The following is a 27,360-nucleotide window of genomic DNA, read 5'->3' as shown; positions in this document are numbered from 1 at the left end:
TTCATTCACACTCTGGGTCTGAAGACTCCCTGAGGATGATAGATGTGTGGGTGGAGGGGAGGTTAACAGGACAGGCCTGTGCAGGTTAGTTTCAGCTGAGGCATCATTACATCTGACCGCTCTGGAAGAATAATAATTTTATTAGAGTTACTCCCAAGGCTCCTCTTCCAGCTTTAGTTTGTTAAACTCCTAAAAGAATCTATGTTAAAAAAAAAATCACTGTTTCTACAATAAACTTTTGGCCAGAACAGATAGGACTGCATTTTATTTTGACAGAAGAGTTTGAGGTGAGATATATGACTTTATCGATTAAAAGCAAGTGAACAAAAAGAGAAGTTACCATGTAATACTCCTCCAGAGGCTGGGATATTTATTTCTTTGATGACTTTGCATCATTCCTGCTGAGTTTTTTTCTTCATTTAGGGAATTCCGGCTGAGCGATTTGGATGAATCAGGAGGGATTTGAATGCTTAAAAAAATCGAATAAAGATAAATATCAAACTGCAACAAAAGGAAATCCACAGCAAGAACATAGCATAAAACATTGTTTTCACTGAGTTAATAATTGTAAATACAGTGTGCAATTGTGCCCGTCTTTGTGCTATATAATAAGATACCTCTTTATCAATATCATTTGACCACTATAGGTCTTTTAAACAGAGGCAGAACGACTAGGATCCCACAGGAAGGAAATTTGTCATGGATGTTATAGGGACAGACACCCCCCCTCCCACTCTCACCACCCCACCCACCCACACACACACCCACACACACACACACACACACACACACCTACACACACGCACACGCACACACACACACACACACACACACACACACACACACACACACACACACACACACACACACACACACAGAGTTGTCCGATTCAGCTTGTTTTATGAACTGTATGGGTGGGTGTGCATGCGCTCCAGTCACGAGCAAAGGAAAGGGAAACCATTGTAAATCCCATTCAGTGCCTTGTGCATCCTTTAGACAAACGAGAGGTAAAAAGAGACATTTTTATCTCCTGTTTCCCCCCTCAGCATTTCGGCTCTGTGGTCTCTGTGCAGAGTGTAGTCAGGAATCGATTGGCCGAGGTTCACCTGAGTGTTTTCCCCCATTCACGGACATAAACTCCAGCCACCTCTCCCCCTGTCTCCTCCAGCTTTGGAACTATCGTCTCTTTTTGGAAGAAACACCGCGCAGGCTCGTGCGCTTCTGGACCGGAGATCTGGAGATGAAGACAGATTTCACGTTTTTCTGTCGGATTTGGATTGGAATAGCATATGCATCAGGTGAGGATACTTGTGTTTTTCAGTCTGAAAGTTCGGAGCGCAAAACTTTTTTTTTGAAGGTAAAGGTTGGTGTGAGTGTTGACACAAGCTTTCAGTAAATAATTCAAGTTGGAATTTACTTTTATTTTGAGATTAAGGTTGTATTTTTTCTGAGTTGAGGTCTTAAATTCTTGGAAGGTATTTGAGAACAACTTTGACTTTTCTGTTTAAGTTATTGTGAAGGTAACGTTATAATTAGAAAATACTTTTGAGAATCTTATATAAAAAAAAGTTCTCACAGGTACAGTAACTTTCTACCTTGAATGTCGTCTTTTTGCAGAGCACATAGTATTTTTTTTTATGGATTTAGGATTTAGGCTTTAACACCCCAGCTATCCCTCAATTATTATAAATGTATGTTTCTCACTATTGGACTGATTGAATAAGGATCCCAGTGAGGCTTTAGTCTTTATGCAGATAGGCACTAGGGGGAGGCATGCTGTTGTTGTCTTTTGTAGAGATGCAGCTGTTTATTGATGATGCTATCAGGTGCAGAAAAAAAGAAACAGATTGAGTGTCTTTTTTTTAATCACAATGTATGTATAGTATGTAGGTCAGATTTAGGAGGACCCATAATGGGAGAATGGGAGGAGAGCTGAGTAATCTACACTGAACTGATATGTGGAGGGGGAGAAGGAGGGGGAGTTGGGTGGGTGTCATATATCTTCATATCTCTCAGTATGAGAGGCCTTTTTATTTAATCTTATTTTTCTAGACCTTACAGAAAAATGTCACTGGCATCCAATAGAAACCAACTTTTTTTTTGTTAACTGTGTCTGTTGTATTAAAAGCACGAGAAACATCTTACGCACGTTATCAGATACTCAAAGCAGGACCCTGTGATTGACAGTACTGGCTGAGAGTACAGCTCATGTTGTTTTCGTATTTTCCCAGTGATTCAATATGTATATTTGAAATGTTGATCATTTATTCTGCTGAACAGCTGTTCATAAAGAACAGGGAAGACTTTTGTGAGGGGCAGTCGACATATGGTTACTCGAATCAAGTCTTCCAGGGTGGAGGGATAGCTCTCGCGCCAATGTCGGGTGGGTCACATACATTTGTTGGAACAGACAGATAGTGGTCCAGAGAGGAAAGGAAGACTTGAATACATTCCAAGGGGAATAATTGCACCCTGTTGCAGTCATTCAAAAGTGACTTTCCGCTTGTATAACTTGAGACAACTTGCAAATTAAAAGCAAGACCACTAGTATTGTTTTTCACCTGTTTATTTCTCTCTTTCAAGGCTCTACCCTCTCTATCTATGTCAATGTCAGGTTCAAGGACTCTAACCTTAACCTTCAGACATACAATTCACCAAATAATGAAATAACGGACACGGACAAGGATAATCTTTGTACGCTTCTGCAGAAGGGGAAAAGCAGCCTCAGAGATCTCAACCTCTCGCCGACTCTGTTCCGCTTTTCTTCCCCTTTGCTTAGCTCTTTATTGAGAATAAATGGGCGTTTACATAAGTGTTAGTAGGCGTGATCATAAACCGTTAGTTAATACAATCGTTTAGAAAAGTCTGCTACTGAGTGATTGACAAGTAGATAATATGTGTTGTGTAATCAACTGGTCTAGACGGGTTAAACATGCTGATTTGATTTTGTTACAAGCTAAAAGTAAATCTACGAAACTGGCAACTTCCCCCTAGTGGAAGTTTCCACTACTGTTATAGTAAGATATGATAAAAAGCATACTGGAAATCTCCCTAAATATAATGCGTCAGCAAAAAGCATTGAACAATTGATGATATGGTTCTCGATTTTCTCACAGTCAATGCTTAAATCCATGCAAAAACTAACAAAAGCATGTCTCATCAATCCACAATATGTGATGTACGAAGCTGATATCAGTATTAGTGCATATAATCTGTTGAAAAACTTTTTGCAGGCCTGTTAGATGAAGCAAACATGGCTTCAATATGTCTTTGATTATTTCTGGGAACCCAATATAGAGGCACAATGTCTCAGACCCATCCTGGAGGCAAAACAGACCATCAGCTTCATACTAGAGACACACATTTATCAATACCATCCTACATTGTACCTGAGAGATGAAGTGTGACATTAAGCAGAAAGGTGAGAGACAGAGGCTGTGTTCGGGCACAATGCTGCAGCTTTTTGCACCTCAGAATGACCTAAGATCAGAAAGTTTTTTTTTTTTTTTCAAAGAACATGAAGGTGGAATCCAATTATAGGCTTATTGAGACTGTTTAGGACTTGTTGAAGGTTTTCTTTTCAGTCTCTTTTACCTCTTATGAATGCAGAACATTGACAAAAGATTAAACATGAGCCTTGAATGCAGATATTTTCCTTTTAAATCAGAAATAGTTGATTAATAGAGGCTATTTTTAAAGTGTGGTTTTAAATGACTAATGAACTTCTATTGTCAATACTTGGCAGAGTTTATTTAACCCTCTTAACCTCTCAATTGTGTCATCAAATTGCAGATGTGTGACCTTAAAAAGAACCCTCTGAGTACAGTTTGATGAGAGCCCTGGCTTCCCATAATTATGATCTGAGGGAAAGATTTGCAGAGGGGATTGTGGACCTGCCAGCTCAGAAGTCATTGTCATTTCACGGGGAGAGGATATAATATACACAGCAGCTGTATTGGTGGAGCTTTAAGATTTCACCTCAAGCCTTTTTCTACCGTCTTCCTGTCACGCTCCGGCTCTGGTTTGAATTATGGTGCTTCCAAAACATTTATCACACAGCGACAGAAATTCTTCTAATAAAAACGTCATCGCTGTGTAACTTTGCCGATATAGGATACATCTGAATAAATGAATGAATTATGAATCACTGATTGATTAGTCTCTTCATTTCCTTGTTTTTGTTGAAGCATAATTGGCTGTTGAAAATGTTCCCAGTCAAAAGAACCACATATGAAAGCAGTGATTTTCTTTTTTTCTCGTAAAGCTGAGCTCTAGAGCCCAATGATCTTTGGCTTACTTTGGTTCTTAGGTGCTGAGTGTTGATATTGCTTTTAGCTTCGTGTTTTCTGTCCGCATACCTCCTCTTGATCAGATCATCCCAGAAATCTGACTCTCAACTCTTGGTATTATTCTAGTCACCCACTTAAAGGGGGTTGAGTTGTTTTAGCCAAAAGTGTCCCAGTATTTTCTCAGCGCTGATCTCATGATACAAACCTCAGGACTCAGAGGAGTGGACCCTGCTGTGTCTGTTTTAGAGTATCTCGTTCTATCAGCTGGATAAGAGAGGATTCCACCGTTGTTTCTGCTCCATGTGGGAAGCTCTCTGCAGTTAAATCCAAATAAATAAGGAGTCCGGCGCCTCACTCATCACTGGCATGAAGTAGCCTCACGGGCATTTGGATGTCTGGTCACTCACTTTCTCAGCATACAAAAGACCAAACACACCAAATATGACTCAAGCTGAGAGATAAGCTCTTTCAACAGATGGAATTTGCAGTAAAAGCCAAATATGTGTCTAAGTTGGTGTTAGATAGTTGATGGAAAACATCTGTAGAGTTTTTGTTTTCATTTTCTGACTCGTGCTTGTTTTCTGTGCCCAGTTTGCAGCCACAGGTTGCATGGCTTAAGTGATGGCAATGTTGCTGTTGGTCACTCCAACAGTTTTGACGGAAATATCTCAAAACCATTTGGCTGATTGCTATAAAAATAGACAAAGGCGTTCTCGGCACTGCAGGTGGTTGAATCAACTGAAAGAATCAAATAAAAGGAATATAAATAAACGAAGGGTTTAAGTAAGGGTTACAAAATGGTACAAAAACCTGGTTGACTTAAAGGAAGTCTGTGCAGCATTTTACACGTTAATTTAGCAAAAAAATCAAGTATTTTCTCTGTAAATATCTTGACTGTCATGACTGTCTTCAGTGAGTGAGAAGCGTGAGTCCCACCAGCTGTACTGCTGTCTGAGCTGTGTTCATGTTTACATAGAGGAGACGGCCTTCTGTATTGCTGTAAAGGTATTGGTCAAGAACAAGAGAAAAGAAAACTAACAGCCTAGTCACTGCTTATGTGGATGTCACGTTAAATGTTTTTAGATTACAGTTATCCTGTGTTATTTAATGCACAATATGAAGCAGGGTTGGAGGTATCCAAAGTGTGCTGACATTAACCTGCTAACTCTACAAGGCAGGCCACAGGCAATTGCAGCTCAAGCAAAGGCCAATTGTGTCCGCAGCTTGTGCTTAATGCAGCTTAATTATAGTGCATTCCAACTGATTATTCCTTTCTGCAAACGCAAGTGAAGCAGGGTTGGAGGTGTGCCACTGGAGGAGAGCGGAGGCTTCATAACAGTGGAGGTGTTGCCAAACAGCAGATTGTTTTGGGTGAATGCTGGTGCTCAAGGGCGACATCTACTGGGTCAAAAAGTTGCACATTCTTCTTGTAACTTTTTAAATGTACAACAAGAAATGTCTTGCAATCACATTGCACATAGCCCCTAATTGGGTGAAGATATATCCAATATTTGGATTTGCGATGATAAATCTTTCATGACATCAGCCCCTGCTGGACTATTGCTGATGACAGTGCTTTGATGCTTATTTGTAAATGTGGTGAAGATTGTAAACTTTTGGCCTGCATATCACTTGCACACTGTCACAATGTGAATTATCTGAGCCTATACCACTGTGCACAAAAAACTTCATGCACACCAGAAATCATACTGTAACACTTTTTTTTTTTTTTTTTTTTACCAGTGGCTATAAGAAAAGCTTTAATAAAAATGGATGGCCAGAAAAAGTTCAAGTCCTGAATCGTTCTCACCTCCATACAGCTGGCTGACTGCATGAAATAGCTCTGAATGTCTGATTATTGAAAGTTACTGCTGGACACACCTCTGTCAACGCCAGTTTAAGGATGTAGAGGGAGAGGGTTTCTGAAGTCGTTTACTCTTGTTCGGATCTCTAAATGGTCCTTTTATTGTTTGACCCTCCATTAAAAAAGGTGTTTGTGCAATTTTTGCCCCCTCTTGAGGCACTAAAGAACCTCTTAGCCCCTTAACAAATTAATGGGAGTATTGTCTCACACAGGTCACTTCAACCAGTAAATATTGGAAATGCACTAAAATATTATTAACTCTGTTTAAAAATGCCACATAATGAGACTCTATGCAGACTTATTATCTGTAAACCTACCGACCGTGAAAACAGATCGTAAGCCACAGTAGTCTCTCTTTTTCAATTCAGCAATAGTCTTTTTTTTCTCAGCACAATACCCCAAATTTGGAATAGTTTTCTTGCAGAACGGCATTAACCTATTGGTTTTCTATTGACCATACAAGCCAAAGTTTCACATTGCAACCAATTAGACACAAACGTATTCAAGATTGAACTGAAGTGGCACTTTTCTGTCTGATGGCTTGATCCAAACCAGTCCATGATGAAGGTCTTTTACCAAGAGTTGGACACACCTCACATTTTGGACTGTTATTGAGGACGACTGCTACACACGCTTACCAGAGACCACGCGTTTAAGGAGTTGATTACAGTGACAGTCAAATTTGCAGATCCTGAAGCTTAGCTTAGCATCACAAATTACTTAATGTGAGACTAATTACATAAGATTCAGTAACAGCCATGCAGAGCAGAGCATGTCTGTTTTAATAGGAACTGAATTGAAAATGCCTTTTATGGGGGATGATTTAACACCTGGGCTGTGTTGGATAGTACAACACACCAGTGCTCATGTTGCTTGGAAACAAGCGTCATTTACAGAACTTATCAGTTTAACGAGAGCCTCCATTGCTGTTATGGTTAAATTGCTATTAATTAAGGCAGCTGTTTATCTGGTTGTGACTTGGAGGTCCATGCAGCAATTTCGTAGGTCACTTATACCTTTTGCCTAGTCATTGGGGGTTGTTTCAGGTTCATGGGAAAGGGTCCATTGGCAGGGCCGGAGGAAATTGCCAGCTTCCCTCCCTTAAGGCATTCAGCACCATAATTGTTGACCCAGCACTCCCCTCTTTGCCCTTGTTTACCTCGCCAACTGCAGCAGTGATTTAGCACACTGGGTCATCAGTGCCGCCAGCAGCGACTTGTTTATTGCCTGAATCTCCATGAATTAGGTAACAAGCGTGTTAATGGAGCTCCTTAAAGTTCGTCTTCTGAGCAGCCGCAGCGTGACTTCTAGGAGTGTGCATGCCATCACAGCAGGCTTGAACTTTGGCTTGTTAGCTTGTAATCTTTGAAATGTTTTAGATGTTTCCCAGCAGCATTTTATCAGTAGGATTCAGGACAAAGCATTTACCAGAACCTGCCCGGTTCCCATCTCTACAAGGGAAACCATTCTTCAGTGATAAAAATTATGACATTAAAAAAAGGGCTCTTAACACAGGAAGAGCTTGAGTTGTCCGGTGTGCCTGTGAGGCAGGTACAGGAAGATTTAGTCAGGGACAGAGGTTTTAAACATAGGAAGTTTGCCCAGATGGCCTGTCGTCGCATCCTTAATTTTTTCACCCCTTCCCTGGCAGGATGTTGGAAAGGTCCAACTCCCCCATTAGCAAAGAGGACAGGGACATTGTGGATGTCATCCCCCTCTGTATTAACAATGAAATCAAAGCTACACTGCCAGTCAGGCTGTCGCCTGGCCCGGCCTTGTTTCCAGATGACACAGGAAGTAGACTTTATTTATTTCAATGAGAGAGAGAGAGAGAGAGAGAGAGAGAGAGAGAGAGAGTATGTTGTAGCCCAAGGCAGAGCGACTGCATATCCAGAGAGCGTGTCTGCTCCGTGGCCTGCATGGCCTTCTGCCTGTCACCGGACATACACAGCAATTTCAGAGTGCCTTAGCCTTGGCCTTGTGCCAGATACTGTGTCACTGAAAAAGCTAAAGCTGTATTGTCACCTACACGATGCTGTTTAACGCCCATGTAAAAGGGCAATAGGCTACATCTCTGAAGAAAGACCTATTTACCATTTCTACATTAACCCACAGAACAAAAACGTTATGACACATATATAGCAATATCTACGTCTGAGAAATCCTGTATTTCCTGTGGGGCGGCAGTAGCTCAGTCTGTAGGGACTTGGGTTGGGAACCGGAGGGTCGCCGGTTCAAGTCCCGGCACGGACCAAGTCCGGAAACTGGTCTGGTAACTGGAGAGGTGCCAGTCCATTTCCTGAGCACTGCCGAGGTGCCCCTGAGCAAGGCACCGAACCCCAAAACTGCTCTGGAGCGCTCGCTGTGGGCAGCCCCCTCACTCTGAGACCTCTCCATTAATGCATGTCACTAGAACCCTGTTTGTGCATGAGTGTGTATCTCGGCCTATGTGTGTGTTAGACAGAGTGTAAAACTGAATTTCCCCTCGTGGGATTAATAAAGTGTAAATTATTATTATTATTATTTGTTTAAAATCTCCCTGTCGCATCCCTTTTGCCAAACTGAGACTCTTAGAAAAGCCGTATTTGTTTGCACGATGTTCCTCTTTTCCTGTTCCTGTCATGTGACCGATCACAGACAAAAACTACAGAGGAGCAAGGGAAACACTAACGGCAACATATCCCTCACCGTCCGTGAAAAAGGGAAGTGGGAGAAGGGCACACATGATGAAAAAAAAAACAGGATATTTGCTCGCAGTGAAAAGCACGGTGCTGCCATTCACACATGCTTTGTATGTGGTCCGGTTTGTTGCTCTTGTCTACCTGCGCACATTTGATGCCCTCCACTCCTGCGTGCCCTTTATCTGTTTGTTCTTCAGAGAAGGATTTAAACTGGCTTACAGTGCGATATGACAGCTTGGCGCCTTCACCTGTGTGCGTGGTTTATCTGAAGTCAGCAGGTGTCCTGTAGTCCGGTTACAGTTACCTTGACTGTGACAAAACAACAATCAACAAAGACTCACATTAACCCTTTAATGTAAAGACATTCAAATGTGGGTAAAGATCTTCTGCAACATCTATAGTACGTTACTGGTACTATCATCTTGAAACTACTCCCAACAAGACAAGTAAAGAATAAGATACAACTCTATAGAGATACTTTTAGTTGGAAATGTTGATTTGACTCTTCTGTCTCACATGCAGGAGGATTACAAGTTCATACACTGCCTGTTCACACACATCGAATCTTGTGGGCCAGCAAGCATGAAAGAAGTAATTTGAGTAGCAGAATGTCAGATGTATGTGATTAATTTGGCATCTTTTAGAAAGACTATCTGCATAATTGTATTCTTTATTTTTAGAAAATCCCCTTTCATCATTGCTGCCTTTATTCACACATGCACTCGTGAAAGTTTCAAGACAGTTCAAGACAAGCTGCCTCTGAAATCATTCTGTATTGCCTGTTCACACTTGTAAAAGGAAAAAAAACAGGGATATATTTGGTACAATGTAAGTAATGAGAAGAGATAACCTCCAACATAAAACATGCTATCTAGCATAGAGAGTATCTGATATTCCTCAAATTTGCCAAACTGAACTCAACTGTTCTACACACTCTTTGGATAGGGGTGTTTGAAGACAATGTGAACACTGAATGATTAGTTAAGAAGATAAAGAAAAGTTGGGGCACCAGATAGTCCAGAGGCTATGTTGTCTGCCTCATGTATGGAGGCTACCATCCTCCATGCAGGTGGCCTTTTAGGATTTGACTCCAACCTGGGACTCATCATTTCATCCTGTTTCTGACTCTATCCACTGTCAATAAAGCCACACAATAGGCCAAGAATAGTCATAGAAAAGAAAAAGGATCTGTTGTCCCTCCACCTGTGCGTAATGCTCCCATAAATTATACACATAAATTATAGGGAAACAGCTATGCTGTTCAGCCATCTTGGGTTGATTATGTTGAAAACTTCTTCAAAAACCTTGTGTGTGTAAAAAGCTCTGACCTGCTGCATGTTGTAATACTCTGCATGAATTATTATAAACTATTATTGATGCATTACATAACATAAGATGACAAGTTTAAATGTTTTTATAAGCTGATTATTTTTGGCTATAGTTTTGAGAGCTTGTTTATATGACTCCAGCGGTTTTCGGGATGTCGAGTGTGTATAAGACCTATATAATAGTTTATTTTTTCTGATTTTACCATCTCATAATTTTTCAAATGAATAAATACCTTGACACACTGGCTGCAGGTTTGATTCTTCCCTTTGATGTATCTATTCCCGACTCTCTCCTCCACACATATCTTGTATCTCTTCAGATGTCCTTTTAATAAAGGCCAACAAGTTCAGTAAGAATAAAAAAGAAGTGTAAAAATAAAAACCCGCTGTTTCACAAATAATTTTGTGCAGGATTATTTCTTGGCCAGGATTTAAAAAAAGACTTTCAAGAGTCTCAAGCTTAAAAGCTGGACAGACCAAGCAAAATGCCCCAATACTCTTCTGTTAGACATAAAGTTAGATATTAATGTTTGTTTATAAGGTTTGTGCAGGCTGGTATAGCTGAAGTTACCTTTGATGGTTACAAAAGCTACCATTCAAGCAACTAGCTGTTTCTAGCATTAACCGTCTTTGCAAAAGCATCAATCTTACATCAATCACTCAAAAAATAAAGAAGTGTGACTTAAAAGGAAGCATTGCAGTTATTTAGTTTCCATATTCAACACTTGTCCCCTTGGAGTTTGCACTTTAAATACCAGGCATGACAGGAAACTTTGATGTCTTTATTTTGTGTGACACAAATATTGTAACTTTTTTCACTGTGATCTTCTTCAGTCGCTTTTGCCTTTGTCATTTTTCTTGTACTAACAAATGTTGCAAAAGATGCAGCAGTCCTTTGCACATCTTGTCATTCTGGCTACTGAAAGCAAAATAAGAAAGCTCCTTTTGATGTTGGCTGGCAAGCAGTAGCACATCTTCCGCCGCTGTCAAACAGGTATGTGAAGCTGACACATCAAAGTGCAGCCTAATGCTCATGCTGGGTAAACAGGCACAATTTCCCCTTAAAAATTCCGACTTGTGCCTCTCACATACATCTGGCACCTCCATCATGGCCAAGGCATGCAGCACAAAATAGGCAGAAAGGCCAGCTGTGGGACCCAATGTGTCGAATTTAGTCATCTCTATAGAATCGCTGTCACATAGTTGACACGTTTGAAACTAGACCAACTAAATATAGTTTACTGCCTTGTCCTTATGTGGAATACATTTGAGCCACATATACTGTATGTTTCCTCTTCCACTGCAGCTGTTTTAAACAAATTTGCTTAAAAAGTTGTTTTATGCAGAGCAGAGTTAGCTGGAACTGATGCAAGGTAAACACATTACACGCAATGTGAGAACAAAGTCTCACAACAACAAAGAAATCAAGACTGAAAGAACAATGTCAAGTTATTACAAGGACATCTTCAGTGAGCTATTTAACTGCAACAAAATAAATGTATTTTAATGTGTCTTCAGAAACTGTTGAATTATTTTCATCACTCCCCAGTGATCAATGTCAGAATAATCTAACACCGCGAGCGGAATCACAATATTTACAAAGTCATCCGAATCCTAGAAAAATTGGCTCGTAGATTAATGTCAGAGACTCAATGCTGTGTTTATGTGTCTAAAGGATTTTTACACATCTAAACCTCTGTGTTTATGTCCATGTGTCATCATACAGGGAGTAAATCCAATTTGGAAACATTGTGTTTTATCTTTTGTAGGTTAAAGTGTGATGCTGCTTTTTATTGGTAGAAGTTAATCACCCAAAGCTGCTGCTTATCTCTGCACCAGCAGCTGGAATGCATGGGAAAAGAGGCAAACCAGGCTCAAATATTCTTTTGGCTCTCTGCCTCACGTTTTGTAAGGTACTTGTCAACCAGCCAATCAGCATTGAGATTAAAACGTTCAAGCCAAGCAATCATTTAGGAAAATAAATTCTGCTTAGTTAGATATTAGCTTCAGAAAAAACATATGTAAAGATGATTTGAATAATGGGTGATATCTGTGATTTTGCATGAGTCATTATTTTCAAACAAGTCACATCGATCCATTACCGATCCATTTATAACATTGTGCTGCTGTGTTTATTTGTTTTTTTAAATGTGTCGACTGACCTTCCAGACAGCCATTTGCCTCCATTAAGGTCTGCTTTAAAACAAAGAAAAGTAATCAGGCCATTCAAATCTAATGCTGATACACTATCAATGATTATAATCATTAACTGTGCATTTATTTATGCAAAAGTAACCTTGTCATTAAACTGTCATCACTTAGAACTGCATCAGCAAGCAATGTTAACAACCAAATATAAATATAGAAAGGAATTATGGAAACTAATTGTTTTATGGAATGCTGTCAAAAAAAATGACACACAAAACCGATCATTTTATAACGGCCTACCTGCTTAGTTAAATAAACTGCAGCTTCGAAGCTAAGACCTTGAAAAACAAAACAATACAACAAGACTAAACTAAATCATTTGGATTCACTTGCAGTCTGCCCAGATATTGTCTTTATTTTTTATTTTAAGGGAAGTTATGCAACCAGAGTTCACATCTGTGAGCTCTGCTTACACACTGTCCACCTGAACACTTTTAAACCTGACTGTCCCCTTGCTGAATCATGCTCAATATATAGACGCTGTTAACCTTTTTTCACTTCACTGTTTAACACATCGTAAGACAAATGAGCTCACTGAGTGATAACAGTCATAACAATCTGTCAGGAAACGCAGCATGAAAGGTCACAGCAAGAAAATTTGTTTATTATCACGACAAGATGCTATCAGCCATGAACTTGTATGAATTGATGTGTTTGGTTTTCTTTGGAGTTCGCTCCACATGGCTGTTCCCTGTGGGAAAATGTGTGCTTTTAATTATATATGACAGAATGCAAACAATAACTAATGGGACAATATATATGTATTTTAACATTTTACATACCTGACAGGTCTGCATATCTGGTGTCTCACAGTTTGGAAATGTGCTGCATTATTCAGCACATCCATATGGAACATATTGACGTCTGGCACGAAACATTTCCATCATCGTGAACTAGCTGCTCCTGGAGCATCATGGGAGAAAGCCATCCACAGTATGAAATGCTGACTCTCATCAATCTGAAGTGTCCAAACAGCAGAGAAGGCTTTTGGCCCACAGCCTTATATAAACCAGCACACATGCAGTTATGACTTTGCAGTTATAAGTCAGACACTTTGGGTAAAGTGATGTAAAAGAGATCTCATGTCCTCCTGTGTTGCACGTTGTAAGCTTCAACTGAAGAGCTGACAGTACAGTGTATTTGACATGAACTGTATCTGTTTGAATGATCTGCAAAATATTTTCCTGACCTTAAAGATATTTCGTCTTGACTCTGTGTGGGTGTTATGTCTTCCTCTGCACCCTCACTGTATTGGCACCTATTACTGCTGAAATCTCTATTTAGCGCCTCATTCAGGCTCCTCTCAAATACACCTCCGACATCAGGATGTCTCTCACGGTCATGTCAGTCATGACATTTGCAAGAGATTTACAATTTGCATCCTGTCTGTCAGTGTGTGATTTCTACCATGATTATGAGGGAATCATCCATCAGAGAAACTCACTGTGCACAGCTCTGAAAGAAACACCTGGATGCTTTTGTTTTTTTCCTGTGTACATCCCTAGTAGCACCCTTTTTGCCATGTTTTACACTAAACGCTTCTCCTAGGCTTTACTTTTAAAATACTGTGTTCATTAAATGACTTCTAAGATAATAACTAGATGCATTCTGATGGCAAAGGTTTGTTTTGTTTGTCATGGATTTCAAATCTGTCCATGTGAGTGTTTTTATGGTCCAGCGATTCCAGCTAAAATAAATAATTTGAAAATTTTAACTATTGCCTTTTTACATCCAGATGGTACAAAGGAAGATTAGCATTATCTGGTTATTTGTCAGTTCAGACAACAAATGCTAGTCCATAAATCAAATCCTCTCCCAAATTGTATATTTACCAAGTCTTTGTGATAGTGAAAACTAACGGCTCTAAGTCTGATCAGACACATAGGTGCTGACAGGCAATGCACAGAAGCAAAGCACAACAGCACATCTTTTCCAAAGAGTTCTAATCAGCTTCAAAACCGTCCTAAAATCCCCATTATCAAACAAAACCATCATCATCACTATCATCATCAGCAATATCATTAAGCACGTAGGTATTCATGAAAGAGCAGGGTGTTTAGCTTTCTCTTAAAGGTGCAAAGGGACTCTTGTCAACCTGGAAAAGATAACTTTTATTCTGGGTCATGCTAGGTTTGTGTATTATTTAAATATTATTCCAGAAATAATCTCTCCAGAGGGAAACATTGAGGTGTGCTGTCCACCTGGGCGCAGGAGGAAATTCTAATGGAAATGTGCCATCTTTGTGCTCTAACTTCCGACTGAGATGATCTTCATTGCTCTCCTCTTTTAGTGTGTGAACGAACATTGTTGTTTGGCTTGACCCCCCATCATTTTACACCATTTCAGGTGTGAGAAAGAGTAGACAAAGCTGTGTTGTGTTGCAGACTGGAGTTGATGGGACTGAAGCCGGTGACAGGTTCACATCTGAGCTCAGACAATAAGTTGGGGAAGCTTCGCTCCTCCTGTGGGAGCGAGTGAAAGAGGAGGGAAGGAATGACCTGCTGGGCGTCCATCTGGGAATAATTGATGACGAATCCACCACTTCCCACCTCAGCCCCTTCACATTTTTCTTTCAGCCTGACCTTGTTAGCGGTCCTTCACATTTATGTAAATGTCATTTTGTTGGTTGCATACAATCTTTAATATACCAGTAAAGGCAGGAACAGAAGCTGCCAGACAGGATCAAGGAAATTAGACATTTCCATCCGTTGGTGTAAAAAATAAAAAGCCGAGCATTGTCAGGCCTGCAAAGTTATATTGATAAGCAATATCACTTTTCTTAACGGTTACACAACGAATACTGTAACTAGCTATCCTACAGTTTGAAATGTAGACAAGTATGAGTAGTGTATGATATACTGCCAGGATCACATTCCACAGCATAGGACACACAGGATTAAATAAAACACTTCAAAAAATACGTAAACATCCTAAAGAATTAGGTTCATGCTACAATAATCCAAAATAAGTCCCACATTGCATCACAGAACGTTAGCTACATGGTGGAAAAGAGAGAAACTGAGAGAAGTCTGCCTCTGCTGCTCTGTTGCACATACAAAGTACTCTGTCTGCTGAAGATGGAATATTGATAAAAGATAATAAAAAAAAAGTGTTACCTGTGGACTCTCGGGTGTTTGTCCTTGTCCCTGGTTTGTTCTTTCTCTGCCTGTAAAGTGTCAACATAGAGTGCATTTAATACTGCACACGTATCAGAATAATTCTCAAACACAATGTCTGATGTTGAAAAGAGTCATTGTTGTTTTTCATAAATGTAAATGCATGCACCCTCAGCAACCCTTTCATGCTGTGCTGCTGCTTCGTGTTTTCATCTCTAATGATATACAGGTGGAGGATAAGTCATGGTGGCACTTTTATACACGATAGACTGTAGTCTAACTAAGCACTAAAAGCACCCTGAGGGGGTTGGGGACAGTAATGACATTCTGGACAGGCAATATTAAGCATGCACAAGTCATGGGAGCGAATGTATGAGTAATGAATCAAGGGGAAATTATCTTTGTAGCCGAGCTGGGAGCTCTGAGCAGCGTCTGTGTTTGTCAGCATCAGGGAGCGAGTTCTGTATCCACGGATTGCCTTCCAGCTTGTAAATGTAATGAACAACGTGCTATCTGAGCAGCTGTCGTGTCACATTTCAGGTTTTTGATGTGTTGCAGAGATTCGACAGCCGACCAACAGCTCTGTCAAATCCATTCGTTCCTGAGCAACCTGTGTGACATGAATCTAATACAGATGCTGTGCTCGCTCCCTCAGGTCTGGTGATTGGCTTTTCTATGACTCCACCTATCCTCGACAGCTCCAAAGACGATCTAGTGATTCCAGTCCACCAAACACTCACTATTACGTGCAGGTATGTTGGGGTTGGGGGGGAGGGGGGGGGGGTCTGTGTGTTACTGTGTAATTAACCTTGTAAAAGATCTATAGCGGTAGGATGCCAAACCCAAACCGGGGCTTCCTATTTCATGATAATGACCCAAGGTGAAACGGGACTGCAGTGCATAACAGTTGTGGAGTGCATTTTCTCAAGAACTTTGTAAGTGTACATTTCAGACTGATAAATTAAACTTCACGTCCTCCGTTAGCTTTCTTCCAACAATTTGAAATACCACACAATAATTTAACCCGACAGTAATTATACTATATAGTATAGTATAGTATTGTATTGTATAATTACAGTATAAAAATAATTGCTGTGTTGCTATGATACATACTATGATAAAGAAAAAATGGTCATTGGAAACGCATGAAAGTCACAGACCATAGATTGTTTTTTAAATTCTTTGAATCACGCTGCATTGATTCCTGTCAGATGAAGAGGTCACACTGATCAATAATAAACTACCCTCAGCTGCAGCCATTTATGAAAAAGCTTAAAATGAGTTGGCACACAATTACACTATTAAAATTCAATATCATGTATCAATCCATCAGTCAATAAGCCATTATTTGTAAAGTGCCAATTCATAGCAAGTGTTATCTCGAGACGCTTTACCAAAAAACATATCGGATCATGTGCAGGCAGGATTTCTCCTTTGTATTCCTTTAGTTATATGTTTAAGAAATACAGTTCTAATGACAGAATATAAGATTATTGAAACGTTTTAAGGGGGATTGGAACTTATTTATCTGTCCCTCAATAACACTGAAGTACTTCATATTGTTATGGTACCCTAATCCTCCTGATATTTGATTGAAGTGAAAGATTTACTTCACCAGGCTTGATGGTGCAACAAATCAGAATCTTACACTCCAGGGCTCACAGCATCAAGAACACCTCGTGTCTCTAAAATTAAACGTAGCGCTTTGATTTTTTTTGGTCAATGTCGTTAAACTTTCCCTATTCATGCAGAAGAACTAAACAGAAAACAACACAAACATTTGGAGATCCATCTGTCTAATGTACCAGATGAGGCCATGTCCTATAAATGAGCGTTATCAGTTGGTAAACACAGCAAACACTGATTTCGACTGAATCAGAGTGAGGACCGAGTTTACTCATAATGACCTTTCATCCTTTTGAAAGCTCTGCTGCTGAAACGCTGCCTCGCCTTTAACCATTTCATTTCTGTTTTACAAAGAAAAAGGCTGCCTTTGAAAAGCTTTAGCTCCATAATTGGACTTTTTCCCAACAGAGATTTTGAAGTGTATTTTTGCATATTAACTTCATAAAAAGAAAATAAATTAGACACATTTCAGTAAATTTAATCTTTACAATGAACACTGTAATTTTTTCCCGTTATTTTATGATTACAGTTTTTAACTTTCATTTCAGTCTGGGATCACTCTTAGCTGTTACTGCTAAATCTACACATACTTTTCACATTATTACCGATGTTGTAGCTATAAATCTTTCTCATTGTTGTGGTTGTTGCTCTGTGTGTCTGCATCCTTCCCCTTCTTCTTGCATCTTCTTCTATCCCTCCTTCCAAGCCAAAAATAGTTTCTTCAGATAGCTGTTCAGCATGAGGTTTCTGCCCTTTTAAAGCACATTTTCTTTACCACTGTCACTTTGCTAAATGTCTGTTGGTGCTGTGCTGATGTTGGATTAATGTTGGGGCTTTTTGAATATTATACTGTAACAAGGGGTAATGTTTTTTTTCAGCTCTGCTGTAAGGTGCCTTCAGATAATATTTGTTAATAGTATCTCATAATTTTTAATTCCCGTCATAATGTAGTCACTGTCCGTCTGTATGGGCATTTATAGTCTGTGGCGGAAGGTGGTGAAAGCAGCTATCGTATCAGTTTACAGACAGCCATTATGAATTTTTTTTTCAATCTTACTCATCATGCCTCTGGGCATAACATAATTGAGTCTTTGTGACCGAGCTGGAAACCGAGGGATTTAAAGGAACACACACAAACAAACATGAGTGAATAGAATAACACCTGACGCTAGTTTAAATCAACTCAATATACATCCCTTTATTAGAAAAAAGATCCCTTGGACAATCCTTGAACAAATATCGAGGAGTTATATTGTATGATTAAAAATCCATTTGTCAGTGTCATATGTTAAGGTTTTTTTGACCCACTTATATAAAGTGTTTTTGGGTGATCATATGACATTTTATCACTTTGAATTTTGTGTTTCTATGGTTTTACATAAGAAATTTCAACATTTGTATCACACCGATACACATACTTTTTAGAGCGTTTATGTGCTTTTATTTCAGTTTGAAACAAAGTGAATAACAAAGATTTTTACGTGATTTTTAAAAAAGACATACGTTTTATTCAGTTTCCTTATTTTCTGTCCAAAAATATATTAAGTTTGGATGTGTACATCGTGTAAGACAGCACCTGACAACTGATCTAAAAGATTTTGAGCTGTGTAAATATTTTCTTTATTATAAATTATATGTTTGACTCCACTAAAGTCCAAATCTGTCCCATGTCCTATGAATGACTCCTCGTCCTTGTAGAGGACAGCACACTCTGGCCTGGGCCTGGCCTGATCAGAGTCTGCTGGGAGAGGAGCTAACTGACCGTCAGGCCCAGCTCCCTGCCACCAGGGGCCCCGGGCTGAGGGTGGCCCTGGTCAGCGAGTGTCCAGGGCAGCCTGGGAGACCGTACTGCAAGAAGCTGATTCTGACCGCAGCACGGGCTAAAGACACGGGCTACTACCGCTGCTATTACAAGGATGTGAAGGCCGTCATCGTCGGCACCACTGCCGTCAGCATTTATGTCTTCGTCAGAGGTGAGTCATGCTACTACAAACCCACCACCCACACACCCACACACACACACACACACACACACACACACACACACACACACACACAACATACACTAATGCTGACGCAAACAGCCTTACACAGATGGGAAATGTTTGAATGACTTATTCACCTTGCTGGCTCGGTGTGACATATTCATGATAGTGTTTTGGTTGAATCTTTCTCTTATTGAAATGCAAATGTCAACAAAACATGACAAAACTTCTCTTTCCCATCTCTTTTCTAAGAGGGAATCTATTTCATAAAGCAGTGAGTCTGCAGTTATTTTTCTGTCGGAACTTTTTCTGTGTTTGAAGTGAACATGTGTTTCATCTTCGCTTTCTGACCTGGTCTGCAGCAGCTCTTTAGTTTGGCGGTGTTGCCTCTTTTTCGACTTTCGTTACTCTTTTGCTTGGGAAGTTCACAAGAAAACCAAAGACGTCTTACTGAAATTGATCTCCCAGTGTTCTCAGAGCTGGAGGTGGTTTTTATTTGCCTCAGGAACACCCTGGAAGCTGGCGAGGTTGGTGTTTCAGAAATTTGATATGCAAAGTGTTTGATGAAGGAATGGGCCGCTCAGTCATTGATTATAGAGAGGACAACCTAAGATTAGCAGTCACTCTCATTTGACAAATCCGTTCAATCAAATTACACCTGTCTTTTGGTGGACTACAGTAAACACAGTCATAGAAAACAAGGAAACGACATGATCTGAAGTACTGTTGATAAAACTAACATAGAATTAAATACAGTAGAATATACAGGGATGGGAATCACTGATGGGATAAGATGCAAGAGGATACACAATAAATGTCCCATGGTAAATAATCAAGACAATCGTATAATCATCGACCATAATGTCTGATTAACTGAAGAATAAAGTATGCCCCTAAAAATACCGTACAGGACTCATGTATTCATGAGCTACATTTTGGTGTTGTTCCACCTCATGTCACGCTTCATCTTTGAACTTCTTCAGCCCTGTGTGACATTAGCCTGCCGTCTTTTTCGTCTTCTGCTTTTATGCTGTTGTCAACTTCGTCTTGAAAATGAACTACCTTTGATGTTGAACATGAAGTGAAGTGCTGAGAAGTCTAATTGGCTGTAAAACTGTTTTTTAGAGTGCCACATTTTGACTTGATAATTGAATCATACGAGTCAGGGTGACGCTATATGCCATATCGATACTTTGTTCCTGCCCCAGTTAAATACACAACAAATCCGTTTGGTATATTTAAAAAGGAAAGACCTGCATAATAAAGTAGGCTTTGTAATTAATCTTAGTGTGCACACTTCACACCTCCTGCTTCCACGTTGTGTTTAATATAAGGGTCACCTCTGTACTTCTCCTCACCTTCTGTGGGCCCTCGGACAAAAGTAGATGGAGGACGAGATAGGAAGAGCCGGAGCAAGCAGCAGAGTTGGATGATTGTCATGTCGGGGGGCTGCTGACCAGTCCAATCATGTGAAACGCCTGTTTATGGCCTCTGACAAGGTGCCAAAACAGTTTCCACAGATGTGAGCAGGGGGGGGTTGATCAGAAGCAGATGATATCGGAGCAGTAAATTGGACGCAGTGTGAGGAGGGACAAGAGGGGATGCATGTGAATCGAGTTAGATAGGCAGATGTCACCCATTTAGCATGTCCCTGCTGCACACCATCACTTTAAAACAGGACTTTACATTATGACCTGAATACAACACATAAAGGATTGAACACACAAACTTGCAGGCTCGTGTAAAGTACAATCATACCAACACTCTAACCTCCATGCTTTTCTTCTTGGCCCAGGGCAAGAAGCAATCTCCTCTGACTAAACTTATTGCAGTAATACCTGCCGTGATTTATTGTGAAGAACTCAAAGTGCCAAGAGTTGTGTATTTTTTTTTGTACCTTTGTGTATTTAGACTGCCATGGGGCAGAAATATAAGCCTCTTGATAGGGCCTATTGTTTGGCCCTGCAACAGCGTGAAGTCATGGCTTTGAGTGCTGCAGAAAAATAGTATGAAAATAATAGAGGGCTTATTAAGAAAAAAAGTAATAAGAAAGCGAGCGAGCGCGTGTCGTCACACAGAATCTTTGACTGGATACAACAGAGGCTGGTATTGACAGGAAAGCCTGAAAGATAAGCATTTTTTTATAATAGTGGGCTCTCATGCTGTGGCTATATGAGGTTTTGTAGTGATAACAGCTGAAATTAGTGGAACAATAGCTGTGATGTCTCCCAAAGGCCCTCTCAACCAACTGTGAGACAATTCAAAGGGGAACATCAAGGTGGAGAAGAAGAAATGCAAGAGAGGCCTTTTTCCACTAACAGACAGCTTGTGGTGAAATGCAGAAACTGGTCAGAGGAGGATTAAACCCTTTTAAGCTGCCTGTCTCTCTGCTCACAGTTAATAACGGTGCTTAATGGTGGTGACTGCAAGAAGTAAGAGGACCATGTTGCATTAAATGTAATCTTTGTAAACTCAACATACTGCGTGTCTACCATGTGTCTATAGGGGGTCATTATCAGGCTGTGAGATATGTGGCTGTCTGTCTATGATGTTACTATTTATAATAGCTACCATTATCATGGCCGGGTCCACCTTTAAGCCAATGGAAACCAAAATCCACAATAGGCATATAGCTTCAGATATATAAGATTTTGGTCTGACATGACAGTGAACACAACATATATTTAAGATCAAGTTCCAAATATTTCAAGTTTGTGTGACGTTTAATAAAGCTGTGTATAAATTGGGCTTGATTATATTAACACATTTATTATGTAACACGGTACCTATTTGCAGCAGTTAAAGAAGCATTGGCCAACACCCTCAGTCGATGACTATGGCTCAAAGATCCGTCTTCAGCGATCAAAGTTAAAGCTATTGTGATGTTTTTTTTCACAATTTCAAATAAACCCAATGTACTTGTGCCTTCATAAAAGGAGAAACACCCAGTGACAGCAACTATGCCCCTCTGCTCAACTTGTGACTTACATAATCTACCATATGCCACTTAGTTGCCAACACAACCAAGCGGCTTTGTCAGACTCAGGCTGTGCTGATGTGAGCTGCAGTTAGTGACAATGCCGACACTACCTACCACATGGCCACTTCTGGCCTCCACAACTCAACAATCTTATCTGTTGGATCCTGTTTTCTTTAATATGTATCACATCACTCGTACATCTTTGCCTTTTGTAATGACTTCATTTTTTCTTCTTTCTTTTCTTTTTGTAAATTTGCTTAAATTTGGTTTGGATTTGTCAGGGGTTAAGCTTCAATATTCATAAAGTTATTATACTGCAGTTAAAGAATAAAAACAGTTCCAACAGCTGTTTACTGTTTGAACCTCCACTGATTTTTATATGTGCCATTTTCGTGTGGAGACAGGCAGATATCAATCAAAATGTGATGGATGACACCCATATATTCTTAATAAATAGTAAAAAATGAACAGACTTTTGACCAAGGTTTCACAGGTAATTGTGTTTATGCTTAATTAAAGTCTTAACTTTGATGTCTAATCTGAACTATTTAAAGCTCAGATTCCAGAGTCTTCAACAGATCTTTGTTTCTATCTGCACATAGACCCCGAGCAGCCCTTCCTCAGGAGAGGCAGCTACAGCGAGACCAATGGGAACAACCTGGAGACCATTTTAATCACGCGCTTCTCCAAACATGTCATTGTACCATGTTTGGTCACTGTGCCTGATCTGAACGTCACTCTTCACGCGGTTTGTACCCAATATCAAACCTGTCACGTGATGCTTAGACCCGTGACTGGATCTGGGTCAACAATAGTTTTGTTATGTTTCTTTCAGTATCCCACGCCTCTGGAGAAGAGCGAGATGACATGGGACAACAAGCAAGGATGGTCCATCCCCAGACAAACCATCGACAGCGTGCCCATGGTCATCGGAGTCCAGTGTGTCGCCACACTTGGAGGCAAAGAGTTTCAGTCTAAAAGCTACCTCATCCACACCACAGGTAAAATACATCTCATGTCTCTTGGTGAGCATAACACTTCTGAAAACTTTACTTTGGGGTCACACTGCATGTGATGCAAGCAACTAAATTTTTTACGCTTACGGTACCATGTTTTCTTTCCTGCCAACCCCCTGGTGAGTTTTTGTGTGAAGTCAGGTAAAGTTACGTCCGATCACAGCAGCTGATGAATAATAATAAATATTAAACTAAATTAAAAATGTATTTGGATGACATGAGTGTCTACCAATCCACAAAGTTAGAAATAAACACATCCAGTCTTTTATTTGTGGTCTGCATAAGTCTTAACACACAGAGAAAAATGCTCTGTTTTCAACTTGTGACATCACAAGTTGGAGTTTTTGGTAAATGAATACCCTCCCCTCCCCTATTATATCCACCGGTGGACTCCACCTCCAGCCGAGAGCTATACTTTTTTGCAAGTCTGCCATTTTTATTCTCGCTACAAAGGAAGGACGTCTACTGAGAAAACTCAAGGTAGCTCATTTAAAGAGACACACACATCAAAACGACGCTTTCGAAGTGTGCCACTTTACACAGGGTCAGAAACCTCCTCTGGTGCTTGATTCATATTTTGACCAAAGCACAGATGTTTCATGTAGAACACAGGGGACTGTTTGAAAAAGGGGGCTATTATGTCCTCTTTAATATAAAGGCTTTATTGCTTCTTCAACCGCTTCCATGTAGTTCTTTAAACATAATGGCTTGCCTCCTGAGGACCCCACTGTTGTGAGAAGCACGTGCACAACCGACTCAGGAACGTTTCAAGGACAGTCTGCTTAAAATGTTTGTGTTTATTCCAAAGGTTAAAGTGATTCAGACAACAGCGTGTTTGATTCTCTGAAAGAATAACCATCTTTGCGGGATTTTTGTTGCACTGACTTTTCAATTAAAAATAGCATACATAGCTCTTCGTAGAGGAGACAGTCGAACTATAAGCATTTGATGCAGAGGAAGAGAAAGACTGTAGGGCAGAAAGAAGGAGGCATCCAGTTAATGCATCATGTGTTGGCTACAGTATACATCGAACCTCAGGCAAGTCAATGCGTATTTCCTCATCTAATGTACAGTATGGAGACATTATAGATTATTTATAAGGTAAAGGCCAGTAAAAACGTACAGTGATTCAGTCACAAAATGTCACACCTAGTTAAAGCTACAGAAAGCAGGTTTAAACACGCACACAGTTCAACTTACTTTGAAGAAAACCATAACAAGCCCCCTCGTCTCTCTTCTGCCTTTCATCACTTTTCTCTGTCACTAAGCAGCAGCTCACACTTGTTCAGAGCTCCACAGCCAAGAGAATTTGGTTTTCAGGGCTTAATCAATATGTCTGCTGGCTTTAACGTCCCAAAGTTAGCAAAGTTTGAACCCATGGTTTTCTATTTCTATGGTTGAAAAGAACTATAGAAAAGGAGAGGCTCGATGAAATGCAGCAGTCGATTTCAGAAAGCCTGAGCTTTATACACACACAGACTCACTCTACTCACACTTTTGGCTGATATCTACACCCAGTAATAAAAAGGATCGATGAGTGTTTCAGTAAATCACAGACGTATGGACTACCTCATGCTGAAAACTTCACTTATTTAATTAAGCAAGCCTTATCTCCTCATTTTTCCTATTTTTATTTCAGACATTTAAAAGTGTAGCTGATGTGATTTTTTTTTTTTTTTTTAGTAAATTGTTGCAACTTCCGATAGAACACCCAAACAATTAGATTTTAACCAGTTCAAAAATCTTAATCTGATTCTTGTTAAAAGTGAAACGAGTGAGGAAATCAAAGTTGCTAGAAGAGACTGTAATGTCGCTATAATTCTGCAAGGGTGTCAATGTGCCTATTACGCCTTAATGGTGACAATTTGAAGGATTTTATTTTGTTATGTCTTTCCTCTAGAACAACTCCCTCTTAAGGGCGGGGAAATGTGCCATTTGTCTTGCAGAATTAAAAGGAAAGAAAGAAGAGAAAGAGAGAATTGAAGGGATAATTAAATTAAAGCAAACTTAGATGAAGAGAAGAGATTCCGTGTTGACTTTTGCTTCTTGTTGCGAGTGAACTTTGTGGGACCCTGAGGCTCTTTGCTGTGTTGTGTGAGATCATTCACCTCGCACTTCAGAGGGCAGGAAGAAACTCATACCCACTGCTGCTGGCCAAGAGTAACAGCAGCATCAGTCAGAGGCGAAAACTGAGAGCGAGTCTTCACTCCTAAAGCTAATGGAGCATTTAAACAATCAGACCATCACAGTCTGCTGCACAGAATTCGACAGCCTATGTGTTATTTAACACACCATGCAATTTCCAGTGACTGCCCAGAGAGGTGGATTGGATATCAAACACACTGGCAAGAGTCCAACCCTTTCTGTGCTTTTTCTTTTTTTATCTCAAATGGAGTCTTCCCTTTATTCCGCTTTAATTTTTCTCACTTATTTATTGCTTGACACATGAATGGAAACAGTGCAAGCTCGTGACGGACACTTCTTTATAGTAGGATGGCTCCTTGTTTCCTCTGGCCTGAAAGGAAGGGAAAACTGCTGACGATGTCACCGTCCCCTCTGTCCCTCCCTCCCACTGTTTCATTTTCCCGGACAGGAAGTGAGGTTTACGATGTCAAGCTGTTTCCTGAGGACCCTGTGGAGCTCATAGTGGGGGAGGCACTCACCCTAAACTGCACAGCGCTGGTGGAGTTCGACACTGGAGTGGACATTAAGTGGTCGTACCCTGGCGAGAAGGTACAAAGCAGTCGATTGCATGTCGTGTTGAATCAAATAAACAAACCAGATGAAGCTGAATAGTGTCCTCTCACCAGACAAACAGCCGAGTGGACACAAGGCCCTATCGTGAAGCTCTGTCTCACGCCACTGAGGCTGTTAGCATCCTGACAATCCACAGTGTCAACGTCACAGACACTGGCCCCTACAGCTGCAACGTCACCAGCATGGAAACAACACTGACCCAACAGACTCAGGTCATAGTTTATGGTAAGCACACTGTAGGCTTAGAGCAGAGCCACGTTTGCTAGATGGCCCTGGTCTACAGCAACATATCTGCCTGTTAGCTTAAGTATCACATTGACTGAGTGTGTGTAAGTCAGTCTAATACAGAGAATCTGAATCCATGAAATCAGGTGATCAGCTCTTACAAGGCTGAATTTAGCTAGTACCTACAACAATAGCAAACTTAAAAGGCTGTCCTTTAAGAAAATACCTGAGGGTAGAAGATTGTGTAACATTATGAAGATAAGAATGTTTCTGAAGTGGAAAAAAACCCCTTTTGATTGAACCATGACTTTGCTAAAATAAACTGACATTAAGAAATCATCATCTGTAGTTAATAAAAGTGGATTCTCATCAAATTTGTGGCATGGTCTTCTTTTGTCTTTCAACCACAATAACTTGTGAATGTATCTTCTTCCAGACAAGCCTTTTATCAGCCTCAACTACAGAAAGGGTCCAGTGGTGGAGGTAACTGCTGGCCAGAAGTCGTTCAAATTACAAGTTAATGTGTCTGCATTCCCCACACCTGAAACACAATGGTAAGATGAGACTCTTCTGTGTTTATTAAACATATTGGGTAAATCTACTTCAGCTGGAAGGTATTGTATTGCTGTAATGCAGCAGTTGAAGTGTGTGGGTGTGTTGTTGATGTATGTTGCGTCCAGGTATAAAGATGGGAAGCTGATAAACCAGCGGCCAGAGTTTAAGATGAAGAGGATGAGGATGCACGTTAATCACGCTCTGGAGATTAAGGACGTTTGTCAGGAGGATAACGGGCTCTACATGGTGGTGCTGAAGAACGGTGCCGCGGCGATTGAGAGGAGGCTCAATATCACTCTCGTCGTTAACGGTAAATATATTTTTAAAAAAAAGGAAATCTATCAAAAAAAAAAAAAAAAACAAGACTTGAATTTCCCTTGGGATCAATAAAGTATCTATCTATCTATCTATCTATCTATCTATCTATCTATCTATCTATCTATCTATCTATCTATCTATCTATCTATCTATCTATCTATCTATCTATCTATCTATCAATAGTCTCTTTTTCTGTGTATGCTCAGTGGATCTGAGGTCAGATGTATTGTGTAAAGGAAAGAAATTGGAGGATGTGCAACAATTGACAGTCCTGCTACTAATCTCTAGAGGTTTGCTACGTTTCCAGGTAGGTACAATAGGATATTTAAAAAACCTCAGACTAAAAAGTGTTGCATGGGTTGAATGAGGTTTGGATTTGCGGTGCAAAGGTCAGAGCTGAAGAAGCCTCTCG

At 40.2% G+C, this 27,360-nt stretch overlaps 1 protein-coding gene across 1 annotated transcript in view; it reads left to right on the top strand.

The window, feature by feature from the left end:
* Positions 1-905: 905 nt before the first annotated feature.
* Positions 906-27,360, top strand: part of flt4 (fms related receptor tyrosine kinase 4) — a 43,173-nt gene continuing 16,718 nt past the window's right edge. The window contains exons 1-9 of the mRNA XM_079351918.1: positions 906-1,298; positions 16,142-16,238; positions 18,811-19,085; positions 22,680-22,825; positions 22,913-23,078; positions 25,687-25,826; positions 25,904-26,075; positions 26,512-26,629; positions 26,756-26,940. Coding sequence (XP_079208044.1) covers positions 911-1,298; positions 16,142-16,238; positions 18,811-19,085; positions 22,680-22,825; positions 22,913-23,078; positions 25,687-25,826; positions 25,904-26,075; positions 26,512-26,629; positions 26,756-26,940 — 1,687 coding nt within the window. The 5' untranslated portion in view covers positions 906-910. The remainder of the gene's footprint in view (positions 1,299-16,141; positions 16,239-18,810; positions 19,086-22,679; positions 22,826-22,912; positions 23,079-25,686; positions 25,827-25,903; positions 26,076-26,511; positions 26,630-26,755; positions 26,941-27,360) is intronic.

This window comes from Symphodus melops (assembly GCF_947650265.1).
Source record: "Symphodus melops genome assembly, chromosome: 9".
Classification (NCBI taxonomy): Eukaryota; Metazoa; Chordata; class Actinopteri; order Labriformes; family Labridae; genus Symphodus; species Symphodus melops.
The sequence above is the reverse complement of the archived record's forward strand: the minus strand, read 5'-3'. Positions and strand labels throughout refer to the sequence as shown.